At 36.7% G+C, this 16,757-nt stretch overlaps 1 protein-coding gene across 2 annotated transcripts in view; it reads right to left on the bottom strand.

Annotated features, from left to right (window-relative positions):
- The window catches only part of SPRED1 (sprouty related EVH1 domain containing 1), a 139,554-nt gene that overhangs the window by 68,395 nt on the left and 54,402 nt on the right, over positions 1–16,757 (bottom strand). For both annotated transcript variants that reach the window (XM_049613305.1, XM_049613304.1), the window contains exon 2: positions 2,512–2,686. In XM_049613305.1, the coding sequence (XP_049469262.1) occupies positions 2,512–2,686 (175 nt within the window). The remainder of the gene's footprint in view (positions 1–2,511; positions 2,687–16,757) is intronic.

Below are 16,757 nucleotides of genomic sequence, written 5' to 3'. Positions count from 1 at the left end.
ATTCTCTGTCCCATTTGTCTTGAGATTCCAAAAGACTTTGCTATTTTCAACATATAACCATGCATTATTGCCTCTGTTTTTGATCATACAAGTCCCCATAACCTAACTCTTTACTATAGCTAATCCCAAAGGAAAAATGGCAACCCTCCAACTGAAAAGTAATTTTTCTTTCGTGTCTACATAGAGGTATATTTATCATCCCTGTCTCACAAATAACAAGTTTCCTCTAGGTGAAATGATTAGGTAAAACAACAGATGTTCTGAATCCTAGGTTAGTGCTGCTATCAGAAAAACCTATTTTCTTGTTAGTCCATTAAGATTCTATACCCTAGGACTCAGGCGCTCAAATTAAGTCCTAACATAAGGAAATAAGTTTGTGTTCTTTCTGAATCCCAGTTTTATTCTCACTAGCTTTCTGTCAAAGCAACACTCTCAGCAACCACCTAATCCATTAATCTGAGCGATCTCTGACCAGCTTCACTCCTAGTTACGTAGATCTGGTCTCGTATTTAATTATCGTAAACTGTTCATCTTCATTAATGTAACTAATATTCTGTTTCACTCTGAGATATCTTTTCTCTATTTTACATCTAGGTCATCTCTTCCTTGTTTCATGCTTTTTCTAGCAAACTTTTTTCTCCAATTCTTTCTCCACCTTTGACTTGTCTTCTCTTTTTCTATCTTTACTATTAAAACATGTCTTAAATCTTCACTACCTCACTCAGTTCCTAAAATCTACAACTTCTCTTCCGACAACATCCCTCAGTTATCATTAGCTCAGACAAGAAGCATAAACTCCAGGACAGGTCACCAAAGCCTCTTTCACAGAAGTTTACAAGGCGTATTTTAAATACGCATTAGTACATGCCATCCACCATCTTATCCAAAGTAAAAACAAACCACTTTTAAATATTTAAACTTTTAGAGATGACATGTTAAATTTACTATATACACTTATGACTTCAACTGGGGTTTCCTACAATCCTTAAACCACATTCCGGTTAATTGAGATACACAGTCAGGAATGTGAATCATAAACTCAAAAAACTAGAGTTGGAAGGCTTTCAAGAAGATTTAGGGTAACTCACCATTTAACTGAGGCAGAAACTGGGGCACAGACAAGTTAGGCAACTCTCTAAATTACTAAAATATTTTAGTAGTAAAAAAATATCCAGAAACCAAAATTAAAAGTAGATTTATTCAAAACGTTCATGTATGAAAGAATTATTTGGAACTTAAAACACATTCTCAAGAGAGATAACATTATTGATGCTAAATGGGCTCACAAAACAGTCCACAATTACATATTTAAAGGGAACTCAAGTTATTTTCAAGAGTCTTGGAAATTTTTGGCATTTTATTCTCATTTTGCTTCTAAGTATATACTTTCCTTTTGCTTGATACAGAAATGACATTAACATTATTCAGCTTCTCAGATACAACTGCAGTTGTCACAAACGAACAAAGGAGAAAGAGCTTTCCACACCAATTAAAAGAGAGTAAATATCTAACATTATCAACGTTGAGATTCAAATTTTAAAATACACAGATGTAAGAAAACATTCATCTGCGCGGAAGATGTAGTATTAAAATCAAGGCTGGCAACCAGGTAGTCTATGTGCCTAGGACAACTAGATTAATAGAGAATGAAGAGAAAGAACCTGAGAAAAGAGTCCAGGGTAGGAGCCAGTAAAATATTCTGTAAGGGTCGAGATACTTACGCTCTCTGCTGCAACTGTTCAATTTTGTCATTGTAATATGAAAGCAGTCATAGACAAATGTAAACGAATGAGCTAGGCTATGTTCCAATAAAACTTCACTTTCGGATACTAAAACCTGAATTTTATATAATTATCATGTGTCACAAAATGATTACTCTTCTTCAGTATTTTTTCAGTCATTAAAAATGTAAAAACCAGGGGCACCTGGGTGGCTCAGTCAGTTAAGCATTCAACTCTTGACTTTGACTCATGGTTTTTTTGAGTATGGGCCCCGTATCAGGCTCTGCACTGACAGTGTGGAGCCTGCTTGGGATTCTCTCTCGCCCCCTTTCTCTGCCCCTCCCCTGCTTGGTCTCTATCTCTCACTCAAAATAAACAAAAATAAACTTTAAAAAAATGTTAAAACCATTCTGAACTCATGGGCCATACAAATACATAGCAGGCCTGGATATTCCCTGTGCACTTTAGTTTGTCAACCACCAGTCTATGGAAGGAAGAGTGGGAAAGAAGGAAAGACAGTGTGTACCTAGTTTAATAACTGTGTGGACTATTCATGAATACTTTTGCATTAAATCTAATTAAAAATTGCAGCTCCCTTCTAACATATGTATATTAATGAGTCCCAGTTGGCATATTTCACTGTCTTTAACATTTAAAGAACTTAGATACATAATCACTGATCCAGGACAAAAATAATTCTCATAAATAACGTTACACTCAGCAAAACTTTAAGTAGATAATTCAATCTATAGAACCTTAAAATTATATCAACAGATACATTATTCATTACCATTTTGTCCCTGAGTCGCTCTCCACGGATAAAAAAGTCAGCGCAGCCATTCTCTTCCTGGTGAGGGACTTTGAAGACAGTGACGCAGCTTAGTCCACTCCCTCCAAGTGGTAACCATCCACCACTTGAGTCATCCCGGGTCATCACCACAGCTCGCACTCGTGCATAACTATTACTAAAACAGATGCAAAGATTTGAAATTAGGTTTTCCATAAACAAGAAAAAGCCAAGCTGTCAGTCTTATTTGAGAAACAAAGACCACATTAGTTAATGTGTGGCAACTAATATGTTTCCTACTTCCATGACAGTCCACAAGGTAATCTATTTGAAAGAGGTAAAAAACCCACAAACTAATTTAAAAGGTTAACCTTTATTTTGAAGCTCATCATTACAATAAAAGACTACAGATCTCTTATTTCAATTCGTCATTTGAGTACCTCCAGCACATCTATCTGATGGTCACGGAACAAGTTATAAAGGACCCCAAACACAAATATTGTCAAACTACACAGGCCACCATCAAACTTGTCTATTTTCCACCTGCTGCAAAAAACAACCAGAACAAATTACTGCTATATTTTAGTACATAAAATGTGACATCTCTAACATTTCTAGATCATTAGTTCTTCTAACTAGGAATCTACATCAGACAAATCATATAAAGACAAATGTTCTGTTTCAGCAACTAATCAAGCAAAGTCATGCCCAAAAACTTTTCATGCCCTCTTTTTAGCAGACTCTACTCTAAAGAGACCACACTCTAGTTCTAGCCAGAATCATTTCCCAATATTAACCACAACTGTTCTTTACATAAAACCTAAGAAATGTTTCATATACTAATATTCTAGTCTACTGACATCTAAGCATTTTAGTTCCAAACTTTTAATATAATAATTAGTAGTGAAACCCTTTCTAAAAGCAGTACACCCTGATGACTTCCCGGAAAACTATTAAGGGTGCCTGGGTGGTTCAGCTGGTTAAGCAACTGATTCTCGATTCTGGCTCAGGTCATGACCTCACAGTTTTGAGACTGAGCTCTTCATTAGGCTCTGCAATAAGCGTGGAACCTGCTTGATATTCTCTCTCTCCCTCTCATACTCTCTCAAAATAAATAAACTTAAAAAATTTTTTATTAATAGAACTTAAATGTGTGTTGGTTATTATGCATCTCAGTTGAGGCTCTATGTGACAGTTCTGTCACAAAGACAGCTACTTCATGTCTTTGCATGTTCTAAGTGTTACATTGCCAGGTGTCATTTCTGCTGTCCTAGTGATTGGCTGAAATCTCCCCCTAGCTTTTGTTTAACTTTGCAGATTTATTTTGTTGAGGTATACTATAACATACAGATCTTAAATATAAAATTCAACAATTTCTGACAAATGTACACATCTACATCTAACCAACACAATAACCAAGATATAGAACACTGTCATAACTCCAGAAAATTCCCTGAAGTCTCCTACCCACCAAATAAGCAGAACCACTGTTCTAGTTCTAAAAAATACATTACTTTTGCCTGTTATCAGCCTTCAAATGCATGTAATCAAACAGAATCCCCATTTGTACCCTTTTTGTCTGACTTCATTTGACTCATGTTATTGTATTAGCAGTTCATTTTTACTGCTACATAGGCCTCTCACTGAACGAACAGATCACAATTCATTCATACTTTCTTGTATTGATGGACACTTGGATTGTTCCTAGTTGTTGGCTATTATGAATAAAGCTGTTACACAACTATTCTTGTACAAGTCTTTTTGTAGACATAGGCTTTCATTTCTATTATGGAATGGAACCGATGGATCACAGGACAGTACGTTTAACTAAAGAAGAAGCTAACAAACTTTTCCAAGGTGGTGTTACCATTATACATTCCCATGAGTAACGTACTATGATTTCAGTTGCTCCACATCCCTGCTAACATTTGGTGTTTTCACGCTTTTAAATTATACTCATTGTAGTGAGTTTACAGTGGTAACCCACTGTGGTTTTAATATCAATTTCCCTGATGATTCGCTGTATTGAACAACTTTTCATATGGCTATTGGCCATTTATACGTCACCCACTTTTTACATCCTTGGTTATTTTTTATTATGGTGTTTTTTATTATTGATTTTTAGAAGTTTCTATATGTTCTTGACACAAGTCTTGTGTCAGAAAACTCTAACTTTTATTTATTTATTTTTATTTTTTTAATATATGAAATTTACTGTCAAATTGGTTTCCATACAACACCCAGTGCTCATCCCAAAAGGTGCCCTCCTCAATACCCATCACCCACCCTGCCCTCCCTCCCACCCCCCATCAACCCTCAGTTTGTTCTCAGTTTTTAACAGTCTCTTATGCTTTGGCTCTCTCCCACTCTAACCTCTTTTTTTTTTTTTTTCTTTTTTTTTCTTTTTTTCCTTCCCCTCCCCCATGGGTTTCTGTTATGTTTCTCAGGATCCACATAAGAGTGAAACCATATGGTATCTGTCTTTCTCTGTATGGCTTATTTCACTTAGCATCACACTCTCCAGTTCCATCCATGTTGCTACAAAGGGCCATTATTTCATTCTTTCTCATTGCCACGTAGTATTCCATTGTGTATATAAACCACAATTTCTTTATCCATTCATCAGTTGATGGACATTTAGGCTCTTTCCATAATTTGGCTATTGTTGAGAGTGCCGCTATAAACATTGGGGTACAGGTGCCCCTATGCATCAGTACTCCTGTATCCCTTGGATAAATTCCTAGCAGTGCTATTGCTGGGTCATAGGGTAGGTCTATTTTTAATTTTCTGAGGAACCTCCACACTGCTTTCCAGAGCGGCTGCACCAATTTGCATTCCCACCAGCAGTGCAAGAGGGTTCCTGTTTCTCCACATCCTCTCCAGCATCTATAGTCTCCTGATTTCTTCATTTTGGCCACTCTGACTGGCGTGAGGTGGTATCTGAGTGTGGTTTTGATTTGTATTTCCCTGATAAGGAGCGACGTTGAACATCTTTTCATGTGCCTGTTGGCCATCCGGATGTCTTCTTTAGAGAAGTGTCTATTCATGTTTTCTGCCCATTTCTTCACTGGGTTATTTGTTTTTCGGGTGTGGAGTTTGATGAGCTCTTTATAGATTTTGGATACTAGCCCTTTGTCCGATGTGTCATTTGCAAATATCTTTTCCCATTCCGTTGGTTGCCTTTTAGTTTTGTTGGTTGTTTCCTTTGCTGTGCAGAAGCTTTTTATCTTCATAAGGTCCCAGTAATTCACTTTTGCTTTTAATTCCCTTGCCTTTGGGGATGTGCCGAGTAAGAGATTGCTACGGCTGAGGTCACAGAGGTCTTTTCCTGCTTTCTCCTCTAAGGTTTTGATGGTTTCCTGTCTCACATTCAGGTCCTTTATCCATTTTGAGTTTATTTTTGTGAATGGTGTGAGAAAGTGGTCTAGTTTCAACCTTCTGCATGTTGCTGTCCAGTTCTCCCAGCACCATTTGTTAAAGAGACTGTCTTTTTTCCATTGGATGTTCTTTCCTGCTTTGTCAAAGATGAGTTGGCCATACGTTTGTGCGTCTAGTTCTGGGGTTTCTATTCTATTCCATTGGTCTATGTGTCTGTTTTTATGCCAATACCATGCTGTCTTGATGATGACAGCTTTGTAGTAGAGGCTAAAGTCTGGGATTGTGATGCCTCCTGCTTTGGTCTTCTTCTTCAAAATTACCTTGGCTATTCGGGGCCTTTTGTGGTTCCATATGAATTTTAGGATTGCTTGTTCTAAGAAAACTCTAACTTTTAAAGCTTCACTGTGTTGTGGTTGAGTGAGGAGTCTAAAGTCAAACTGTCACAAGCTGGATCCTGGCTCAGCAACTTACTAGCTGTGTGTCGTTAAGACAGTTATTATATCCGTCTTTAATAAATGTAAGTAGTGCCTAATACATAAGGAACGATATATAAGTACTAATTATTATTACTAAAACAAAGAATTTAAAATTGTAGCAGTCATCCTGGTACTTCAGAGCCAGGAAGGACCTGAGAAAAAATAAAATTTACAGAGTCAACCATAATTCTCTACTATTGGAGTCAAACTAATTCTTTAAGGGAAGCGCTACAAGTCTTTACCTTTATAAGCAACTGTTCTAAGCTTTTTATTATTCAGTTATTGAGAGGCTCTGTTCTTGTCTGGGTCCCATGCTTCCCAATCTTCAACTCAGAGAACTAGTCAAAGGACGTATGAGGGCATAAAGTTTGGTCTAACAGAGGGTAGCAAATTGAAATTCTCCTCTTTGGATGGGCTAGAACAAGTGCCTCTACTATAAATAATCATGACATGGATACCAAGAAGCCAGGGAAGCTTGTTACACGGAGAACCAGCTTGGAGGGCTAGAATCAATACTAGACAAAGGTCATCTGGTCTGTCAAGAATTTATCCTAAGGATATCTCAGAAGCACAGCACATAATTTAGACATATTAGGTTCAGATTAAATGTCTCTGAACGGAACTCCTCATTTAAAGGTCAACATGTTTGAAGTTCAGTGAAGTCATAAAGGTAGAACTTGGGTCAAAACAAAAATTCAAATTCCCAAGAAGCATTTAAGTATTTATTTTACTACAGGATCCTGACTCTTCCTTCTTATGTAATTATGTAGCAAACTGAGAAGTTAAAGAATTTTACCCTAGGTTCCACAAGACTTAGAAAACCCAAGTTGTGAAACAACCCCTTCTGAAGCTCAGGGTATATTTTGACTTTAGAGTATGCAAGTAGTTATCCTCTTTAGGGCATAAAATCTTACTTTTTCATCTTTGTTGTTTTTTGTTTTTTTTTTAACATTTATTTATTTTTGAGACAGACAGAGAGAGAGCATGAACAGGGGAGGGTATTAGGAAGAGGGAGACATAGAATCCGAAACAGGCTCCAGGCTCCGAGCTGTCAGCACAGAGCCCGACGCGGGGCTCAAACTCACGGACCGCGAGATCGTGACCTGAGCCGAAGTCGGACACCCAACCGACTGAGCCACCCAGGCGCCCCTTACTTTTTCATCTTTGAATCTTACATTTACAATTTCTATAATGCTTCTCAGATATATGTATAATGCTTCTCAGACAGATTTTATACGTTAAAAATATAAAAATGTGTGTAAAAAAGATTATTAGAAAATATAAAAACCCCCAAGTAGTTATTTTAGGATGGTGAAGTTAGGTATTTTTCCTTCATTTCTGTTTCTTCAAAAATTATTTTATAATTACTATTTATAAATTAAAAGTAACATAATATAGAACTTACATTTTAAGTATATCTTGGCATTACTGAAGATGCTGTAAAATTTTAGAATGTTCTCTTTAATGATATATGAATACATTTTTTTTAAAAAATAAGTATCCCAGGGCGCCTGGGTGGGTCAGTCAAATAAGCATCCAACTCTTGATTTCAGTTCAGATCCATGATCTCAGGGTCACAGGGCACTCAACAGGGAGGCTGCTTAAGATTTTCTCTCTCCCCACCCTCACTCTTCCCCCTCTTTTTCTCTAAAATGTAAATAAATAAATAAATAAATAAATAGCCCTAACATAATTTCCTTTGGCACCCCAATTACCTTTTTTTTCCTACTTTATAAAGTCCCACCTAGAAGGGATGTGTTGTCCTTCCTAGGAAAATCAGATAAAATAAAGATCTCTTCAGTCGAAGAATAAGGTTGCCTGATTCATTGTTCATCTTAATACAGTAAGTTTTAAAGCTAACCAGAAACTTATATACACTTTTTTAAATTTCATGTTTTCAACTATACCAAATACGTCACTGTTTCCCTTATCTATTCAAGCTGATCTTTCAAGCTTTAAAGTATTCCAGAAACTTATATCAATAAATCTGTACTCCCCATACCACAGTCTTCATCAGTTTATAATTTAACAATTCAGCTTCCAACTTCAAGACCTAAGACTAGAATACTTACCATACAATTTTTCAAGTTGTTCAATAAATGTGTGGGGTGGTTATGTGTGGGGTTTTTTTGGGGGGGTGGGGGGAGGGTGTTTTTCTTTTTTTAGACCTTCCTGCCAAGGTTAATCTTTTCACATGTGCTTTTAATTCTCATAGTCTCTTTGCCTTCAAATGTCTTCATTACCTAAATAAAAGTAGCAACTCTTTTGTCTAAAATATGCATCTACACCTAAAGACTAATGGCAGCTCTTACAAACTATCAGATCTGCTGTGTAGCACAATAAAATTTGTACTTGTCACCTCCTCCTTAGATAAAAATGGCCTTAGAGCAAGGAATCAAATTGTATTATTCCATTTGAAACAGTAATAAACATTTTCCCCTGATTATGTAAACAATAGAAGCCCATTCTAGTAAATGTGGAAAATAAAGAAAAATAGTATTTGCCATCATGGAGTTAAAATGTAAGAACTTGTTGGTTACTCTCTGTGTGTACCGTATTTGAATCTGTTAGTCTATCAGTTTGAGACAACAGCCATTTACAATGACAATTTATTCTTACTGGTAAGAATGCAGCAATTTCACTCTTGAGCTTCTTTAATACTTAGTTGAAAGGCCCGTGTGACTGATCTAAAAAAGTCAAATCTGACAATAATTAGTTCTTTAATTTTTTAAAATACTTCAAACTAAAGCTCTATTCTTCTCTTTGGTAGCGGACTACGTAATAACCACCTTTCAGCCTAGCTTTCACTCTAATGAAGTGAAGAGGCTCTTATTGTAAAACATTGCTGGGTTTCCTTTATTTTATTCAATATCTAAATTGTATCTCAATTGCTAATCTCTGATCTCATCTGAACAACTGTATCAAATATATCCTTTCGGCCATAGTCAGTGAATTAAACAACTAATATACAAGTCCAGGTGAGAAGTAATGTTGGATTGGCCTTGGGTGATAATAATGAACACAAGAAGAATAGACTGATTTGGGTCTATTTTGGAGAAAGCCAGGAGGATTTATTGATGTGGTTAGGTAAGTGCTCTAAATTATCTAAAATTCTTAGTCACCATGACCTTTATTTTCTAGAATTTTCAAATGGTATTTTAGTAAAGTTAAAGGCAAAAGAAGAAGACCAAACATGAAGATAAATTTTGCCTCTCTTATATTGATCCATATAGTTTCTTCTAAAATAGCAGTACTGTATTATACACAATCAGAATAACTTTAAAGTCATACTTGATTGAATTTTGTGGTAAATGCCTATTATGGTTGCATTTTCACATGTGCACACTGGCAAAAATATTTCATACCAAATTAGGGGTACAGTTACAGAAAATTCTACAAGCCCTAATAGTTTTAACTGTCTAATAAGCAAAATGTCCTTGGCTTAAAAATGTCCTTTTTTAATTTTTTTTCTCCCTTGTAGAATACTCTTGTTTTGTTATTACCAAGCCTATTATACATGCACCCAACTGTCTTCTTGTTCTCTTCATTCTTTCTATACCATCTCTAATTTTCAACTGAGTTGTCTTTCTTCTATTGACTTACATAAATTCTTTATATTACAGATGCTAATCCTTTGTCAGTTAATGTGAATTATAACTATCTTCTGATCTGTGGCTTATTTTTTTAATGTCTTTCAAACAACAAAGCTTTTATTTTACCATGGTCAAATGTATTTCTTTTCCTTTATAATTGCGCTGGTGACTTTCTATAAGATATCATACATCCCTGTTTTAAACCTCTTACATCCTTTGAAGAGATAAAACTTTTTCTTTTTAAAGTCATTTAAGTGTACAGAATTCTCTATTTTCTGCTAAAGTAAAAAACTGCTTAAAATCAACATGTCTGGCAGAGCAAATATTCATGTATCTGCTGAATTATAGCCCACACTAGTCTTCTACCATTGGCCAGAAATTAAATGCAATTTGGTCTTTGTTTCGCAGCTATTTATGGTTTTGTTTCCACTGAGCATGGTGACCAGGTCTTCAAAGCTGCTGTACATAGTGCTGGTGAATTGAGACCTACTTTTATAATTTCTTTTTGTATCTAGGATCCACTCTGGTCTAGCATTTGTACCAGAAAAATGGATTTGTACCAGAAAATTTACCCATCCCCTTCCTAAACTTAACCCAACCTCTAAACCTTCCTACCTTTACATGCTTTAACACTTCCAGGTGTAGCTTTATTCTTTTTTTTAACTTCACCTATATATTTAACATTATTTCAAAACAGGGCTCAATTATATTTTCACCAAAAAAACTGCCAAATTATTACAAGGATATTGCCAATATACATCATTTATTCCTTACCTAAGAAGTCTCCTACTTAAAGAGGATGTTTAATATACATTTACACAGCTTGAAAGTACAGAAAAAGATATATGACAAGGGGAGACTGTGGCTAGGGTTTACTTAGACAATTTTGACAAATTACAACAAATTTTACATACTAAAGTATCTTAATAAACATATTTATATAAACAATTCTGATTATTGCTTTGTCATAATACCATGCATACCTGTCATATAAGCTAGGAAATGCAGTCTATATTTCCAGGCAACCATGTGCCCATCTAAAAACAGGGTACACTATTACTAAAGAAAAACAGAAAAAATATGTAGTCTCTGGCAGAAAGATAAAAGAAACAATTACAAATAAAGACTTTAAGACCATGGAACCAAACTGCTCTCCGAATGAAGTACAGAGGTGTGGTAGGATGGGACAGTAGAGAAGAAAGGAGAGAGAAACAGAGAGGAAGAAAAGGCAGACAAAGAAAGGAAAGTATTTTAGAAATGGTAAGTTTAGGGGGCGCCTGGGTAGCTCAGTTAAGCGTCCGACTTCTGCTCAGGTCATGATCTCACAGTTCAGGGGTTCAAGCTCTGTGTCGGGCTCTGTGCTGACAGCTTGGAGCCTGGAGCCTGCTTCTGATTCTCTATCTCTCTCTCTCTTTGCCCCTTCCCTGCTCACACTGTGTCTCTCTCTCAAAAATAAATAAGCATTAAAAAAAAAAAAAAAAAGAAGAAAGAAAGCAAGAAAGATAGAAAGAAATGGTAAGTTTGAGGCGCATGAGTGGCTCAGTTAAGTGTCCGACTTCAGCTCAGGTCATGATCTTGCAGTTTGTGAGTTCAAACTCTGCGTGGAGCTCTGTGCTAACAGGTCAGAGCCTGGAGCCTGCTTGGGATTCTGTCTCCCTCTCCCTCTCTCTCTCTGCCCCTCCCCCGCTCATGCTCTGTCTCTAAAAAATAAACAATAAAAAAAAATGAAATGGTAAGCTTAAAAACAGTCAGCTACACCATTATGAATGACCAATATGCAGTTAGAAATGTCTACATTTAGGAAACAGATCTGAGAAAAGGCCAGAACTGTACAAGTCATTCAGTTTGTTTTATATAGTAATGGTTCTCAAATTGAGGGGTCAGGGTGATTACTGATACTACTGAAATTGTGATCAAAACTACAAACCAACTCCCCTGAAGAATATATATATGGCTAAAAAATCACATTTGAATACAATTTTGCAGATTCACAGTCCCTTCCAAGAAAAGGTTCACAAGGCTGAGATTAAGAATATTTGATCTAGGGGTGCCTGGGTGGCTCAGGTGGTTAGGTATCCAACTCTTGGTTTTGGCTCAAGTCATGATCTCACGGTTCATGGGTTTGACCCCCACAGTGGCCTCTGTGCTGACGGCGCGGAGCCTGCTTGGGATTCTCTCTCCCTCTGCCCCTCCTCTGCTTGCTCTCTCTCTCAAAATAAATAAACTTAAAAAAAATTTTTTTTAAAAAGAATATTCCATTTAAAGGGCAAAGTTGTTCCGCAATACATTTTTAGGCCATAACTTAGAGATTTGTGAAGGTGGTATTTCCTTACAAATGAGTCAACTGAATGCTGGTTAGGTGGAGTTACATCATCCTCTCTTAAGCAAATCATAAAATTACTACACTTCCAAGAACATGAAATATACTAATTCCAGAAAATAAAAATGAAACTAGTAGATGATCAATTAAAGTGGGAAAGGGAGGCAGAAGAGGTCAGAATCAAAGATTTGAAGATGTTATACTGCTTGGCTTTAAAGATGGAAGAAGGGGTCAGGAGACAGTGAATGCAGGCTTCTAGAAGCTGGAAAGGCAAGGAAACGCATTCCCTAGATCCTCCAATAGGAATGCAGCTCTACCAATACCTTGATTTTATCCCAGTGAGATCTATTTGGACTTCTAACCTTCACACTACAATATAATAAAATTGTGTTATTTAAAGCCACTAAGTTTGTAGTAATTTGTTACTGTAGCAACCAGAAACTAATACAAAAGATGAGGGTGACTTTCCTGAGGATATGAAAGCAATCTATATGCAGAAGACAAAGAGAACTATTTTCCATTTCTAACTACAACAGTACCAAACAAAATGGCCAAAAATACTCTCTCTCTCTCTCTCACACACACACACACACACACACACACACACAAAACCCCCCACAAACCTTAGAATCCCTTAAGATTTGTTCAGTACAATAAGAATTTATATTTTTCCATAGAGTGATATTTACAGTGAAAAAACATTGTCCTAAAGAGTATATTTTAAGTAAATATTACCATCCAAATATTAAACATTATTAGAGACTGGATATAAGAGAAAAAGGAAGCACTTAATAGAAATAATTTAGAATGATACAGCACTTCACACTATAAGTACTTATTTTCTCAACTATAAAAAAATGCAGATGATATTCAGAAGATAACCACATTACTACTCTATTCATTACTACTCTATTCATTACTACATCTATTCATTTACCTAGTGAGCATTTATTTCTATGCTTCATACATAAATAAAATTTTAAAGTTATGGTCTCGCCCTAGAAGCTCATAATTTAGTGGGAAATATAAATAATGGGATATATAACCACAAAATGCAAAGTATAGGAGATGACTAATATTCATATTTGATGGGGGTTGGAATATCAGTGTATCGGGTGGAAAAAAAACTAAGGACACTCCATGGAGGGAGCATGACACAGGTACGTCATGTTTAAGGACAAATAATAGGTTAACTCACTGGACCTTACTGTATCAGGTCTTCCATACCATGCTCAAAATTAGTACTCTATTTTATCACAATAAAGAGACCACAGGGTGACAATGCCAAGGGAGTAGAATGCTCTGGTTTGTGTTTTTAAAAATCTCTCAAAGAGCAAAAGCAGTAACAGAACTGGACTACACCAATCCTAATGAGATAGGTTATTTCAGCATTTTACAGATAATGAAATAAAAGGTTGAGTTTGATTATAAAGATAATGGTCTTGAATTACTTGTTTTGTATTGGTAACTTCAAACTCGGAGCAAATATTATTTTCCACATAGTAATCATCAATCCAAAGCAGCACATGGCAATTAACAGCATTGTGTTTAATAGCAAGTCAGACTTCCTGGATTCCAAAGGCAGTTGCATCACCTCAAAATTATAATCTTGAGCAAATTAAATTACTTAAGCTCCCTGTATGCCCATTTTCCTGGTCTGTAAATGGGGGTTATAACCATCTATGATAGTACTTGGAAAGTAAATGAGGAAATGCAAGTAAAGTGTTTAGCACATATCTGGAGAATAGTTAAGTGCCCAATAAATGTTACTATTATAAGGCCTTAATATATTAAATCAACTCTATGACATTATGATATCTGAAACTGTCTAAATTTGTCTCATTTTGTATTTATGAGGGGTTTGCATAATAAACCCAGGAGGTGGCTTTTTACTTTTAGTAAGAATTGTTAGCCACAGCTAAGTATCACAATCTTCCTCATACTGCATGATGGGAGCACTTCTAAGTAAGTCATAGGCATCTGGGAAGTCTTCCAGGAGAATGAAAAATAAAACTAAAATCAAAAAAGGATAAGGGAAGAGGTACTCACAAACTATCCCTTTAGAATCAACTACTCTAGGTTCCACTAGATAGTATTATCAACCTACCAAAGTAGTTTAAAACTCTACCTTTGTCTCCTGCCTTCTGAAACCACTACTGTTAATTCCCCGATTCCTTAATTACCAGCAATGATGACATGATTTCATCTTCTGAAGTACTCTAGGTCTATGTTAGAAGAGCTCAAGTATAAAAATATTCATTGTCAATAAGAGATCAGAACGTAGAAGACAAGAAACCAACATTTATACTAGAGTTCATGATGAGATAAAAGCATGAGAGGGGTGCCTGGGTGGCTCTGTCGGTTAAGCGGCCGACTTCGGCTCAGGTCATGATCTAGAGGTCCGTGAGTTTGAGCCCCGCGTCGGGCTCTGTGCTGACAGCTCAGAGCCTGGAGCCTGTTTCAGATTTTGTGTCTCCCTCTCTCTGACCCTCCCCTGTGCATGCTCTGTCTCTCTGTCTCAAAAACAAATAAACGTTTAAAAAAAAATTTTAAAAAAAAAAGCATGAGAATGAAATAGGTTTTAAAATAATCTTACAGTAGGAAAGGCCTAAGATCCAGAAGCCATTAAAAGCTAAAGGGATAAATTCAACTATACTGAACACATTCCTGCACAGCAAAAATGCCATAAATATAGTAAAAAAAGCAACAAATTGACAGAAAAAAATGTATACCATGTATTTATTATCACAAAGTACTGAAATCAGTGGCTTACAACACCACAATGTACACAGTTCTGCACCCTGGAAGTCCAGAGGGCATCATTGGGCTAAAATTAAGGTGCCGACAGCACTGCACTCCTTTCAGCAGGGTACAGAAGAGAATCCATTTCCTTGTCTTTTCCAATTCCTAAAAGTCATGTTCCTTGGCTTGTGGCTTCCTTCCATTATCAAAGCCAGGAACATCACTCCTCTCTTGCATGCCTGCTGGAGTCACATCTCTTCCTGACTGCAGTCCCCACCTCAAGAAAAGTTCTCCATTAAAAAAAAAAAAAAATACTGCCTTTCGGGGCATCTGGGTGGCTCAGTTGGTTAAGTGTCTGACTTCATCTCGGGTCATGATCTCATGTTTCATGAGTTCGAGCCCCGTGCTGGGCTCTATGCTGACAGCTCAGAGCCTGGAGCCTGCTTTAGATTCTGTGTCTACCTCTCTCTCTGCCCCTCCCCCGCTCACACACTCACTCTCTCTCTCTCAAAAATAAACATTAAAAAAAATTTTTTTTTAAATACCGCCTTTCAATGCAATGCTATGTAGCCATGATAACAATGAAGAAGCTCTTGACAGTGTCAAGTGAGCTGATCTCTAAGTTCTATCAGGTTTGCTTGTTTAAGATACATAAGTGGATATAGTATGCTATCATTTTTGGAGAAAACACACGCATGCTTGCATATGAATAAAATCTTCACAAAATAAAACTGATAACTGTTTCTTTAGCAATGGGAAAAGAGACAGGGGTACAAGAGTAATTTTCCTTTCATTAAATGCTCTTTTATGTGTTGTTGTTTTTTTTTTGAATTGGGTATCGTTTGTATGTTTTACCCATTCAAAAAGGTATTTACAAACTCTTAAACACACACATACATACACACACTCTCTCTCCCTTAAGGGCTATGATCTCAAAATGGTACTTGTCTCTATAGTAAGAGCTAGCAGTTTTTGTACACTTGCCATTTATACTATAACAAGGAACTGATTTTACCAGGCTTGTTGCCCTCCCTGATGTCAAAACCCGTCCCACCCTGCACACTCTATCCCTCCCAAGAACCTGAAAGAACCAAGACTGCTGTTTCAACCTATTTACAATGTATAGTTCTCCCTAGTAACAGAGACTTGTTCAAATACAGCCTACTCTCCACATATTTCTACACAACATACCACAAATAACATCGTATGTGTGTATTTCTTCTAAATATACTGGGCTCGTTGAGCTCCTGCCTGAAGAAAGTTGGATACTCTCGGGATGCCTGGGTGGCTCAGTCGGTTAAGTGTCTGAGTCTTGATTTCGGCTCAGATCATGATCTCACGGTTTCATGAGTTCAAGCCTGGCATGGGCTCTGTGCTGACAGCACAGAGCCTGCTTGAGATTCTCCCTCTTTCTCTGTTCATCCCCCACTTACAATCTCACTCAGGTTTTCTCATGTTGGAGGTACAGACAATAGGCATAGCCTAAGAGAGAAGACACAAACACAGAAAATGGACAGGCAGGAGAAGGAATTCCTTAGTCTTCCTAAGAAGTATTTCAGAAGTAAAGGCTGGAGAAGGATTCCTGTGTGGTAGGAGAAAAATGATTAAAAATGGACCTAGGTTTAGCAGAGAGGCATTTTCATAGACACCAAGGTGAACATGGTCAAGCTCTAAATTACAATACATTATCTAGTTATGTTTCTTACTTTCCAAAAAGTCTTCCCTGATGCCTATCATTAG

The sequence above is a fragment of the Panthera uncia genome, assembly GCF_023721935.1.
Source record: "Panthera uncia isolate 11264 chromosome B3 unlocalized genomic scaffold, Puncia_PCG_1.0 HiC_scaffold_1, whole genome shotgun sequence".
Lineage (NCBI taxonomy): Eukaryota > Metazoa > Chordata > Mammalia > Carnivora > Felidae > Panthera > Panthera uncia.
This window is presented reverse-complemented; position numbering and strand designations above follow the sequence as displayed.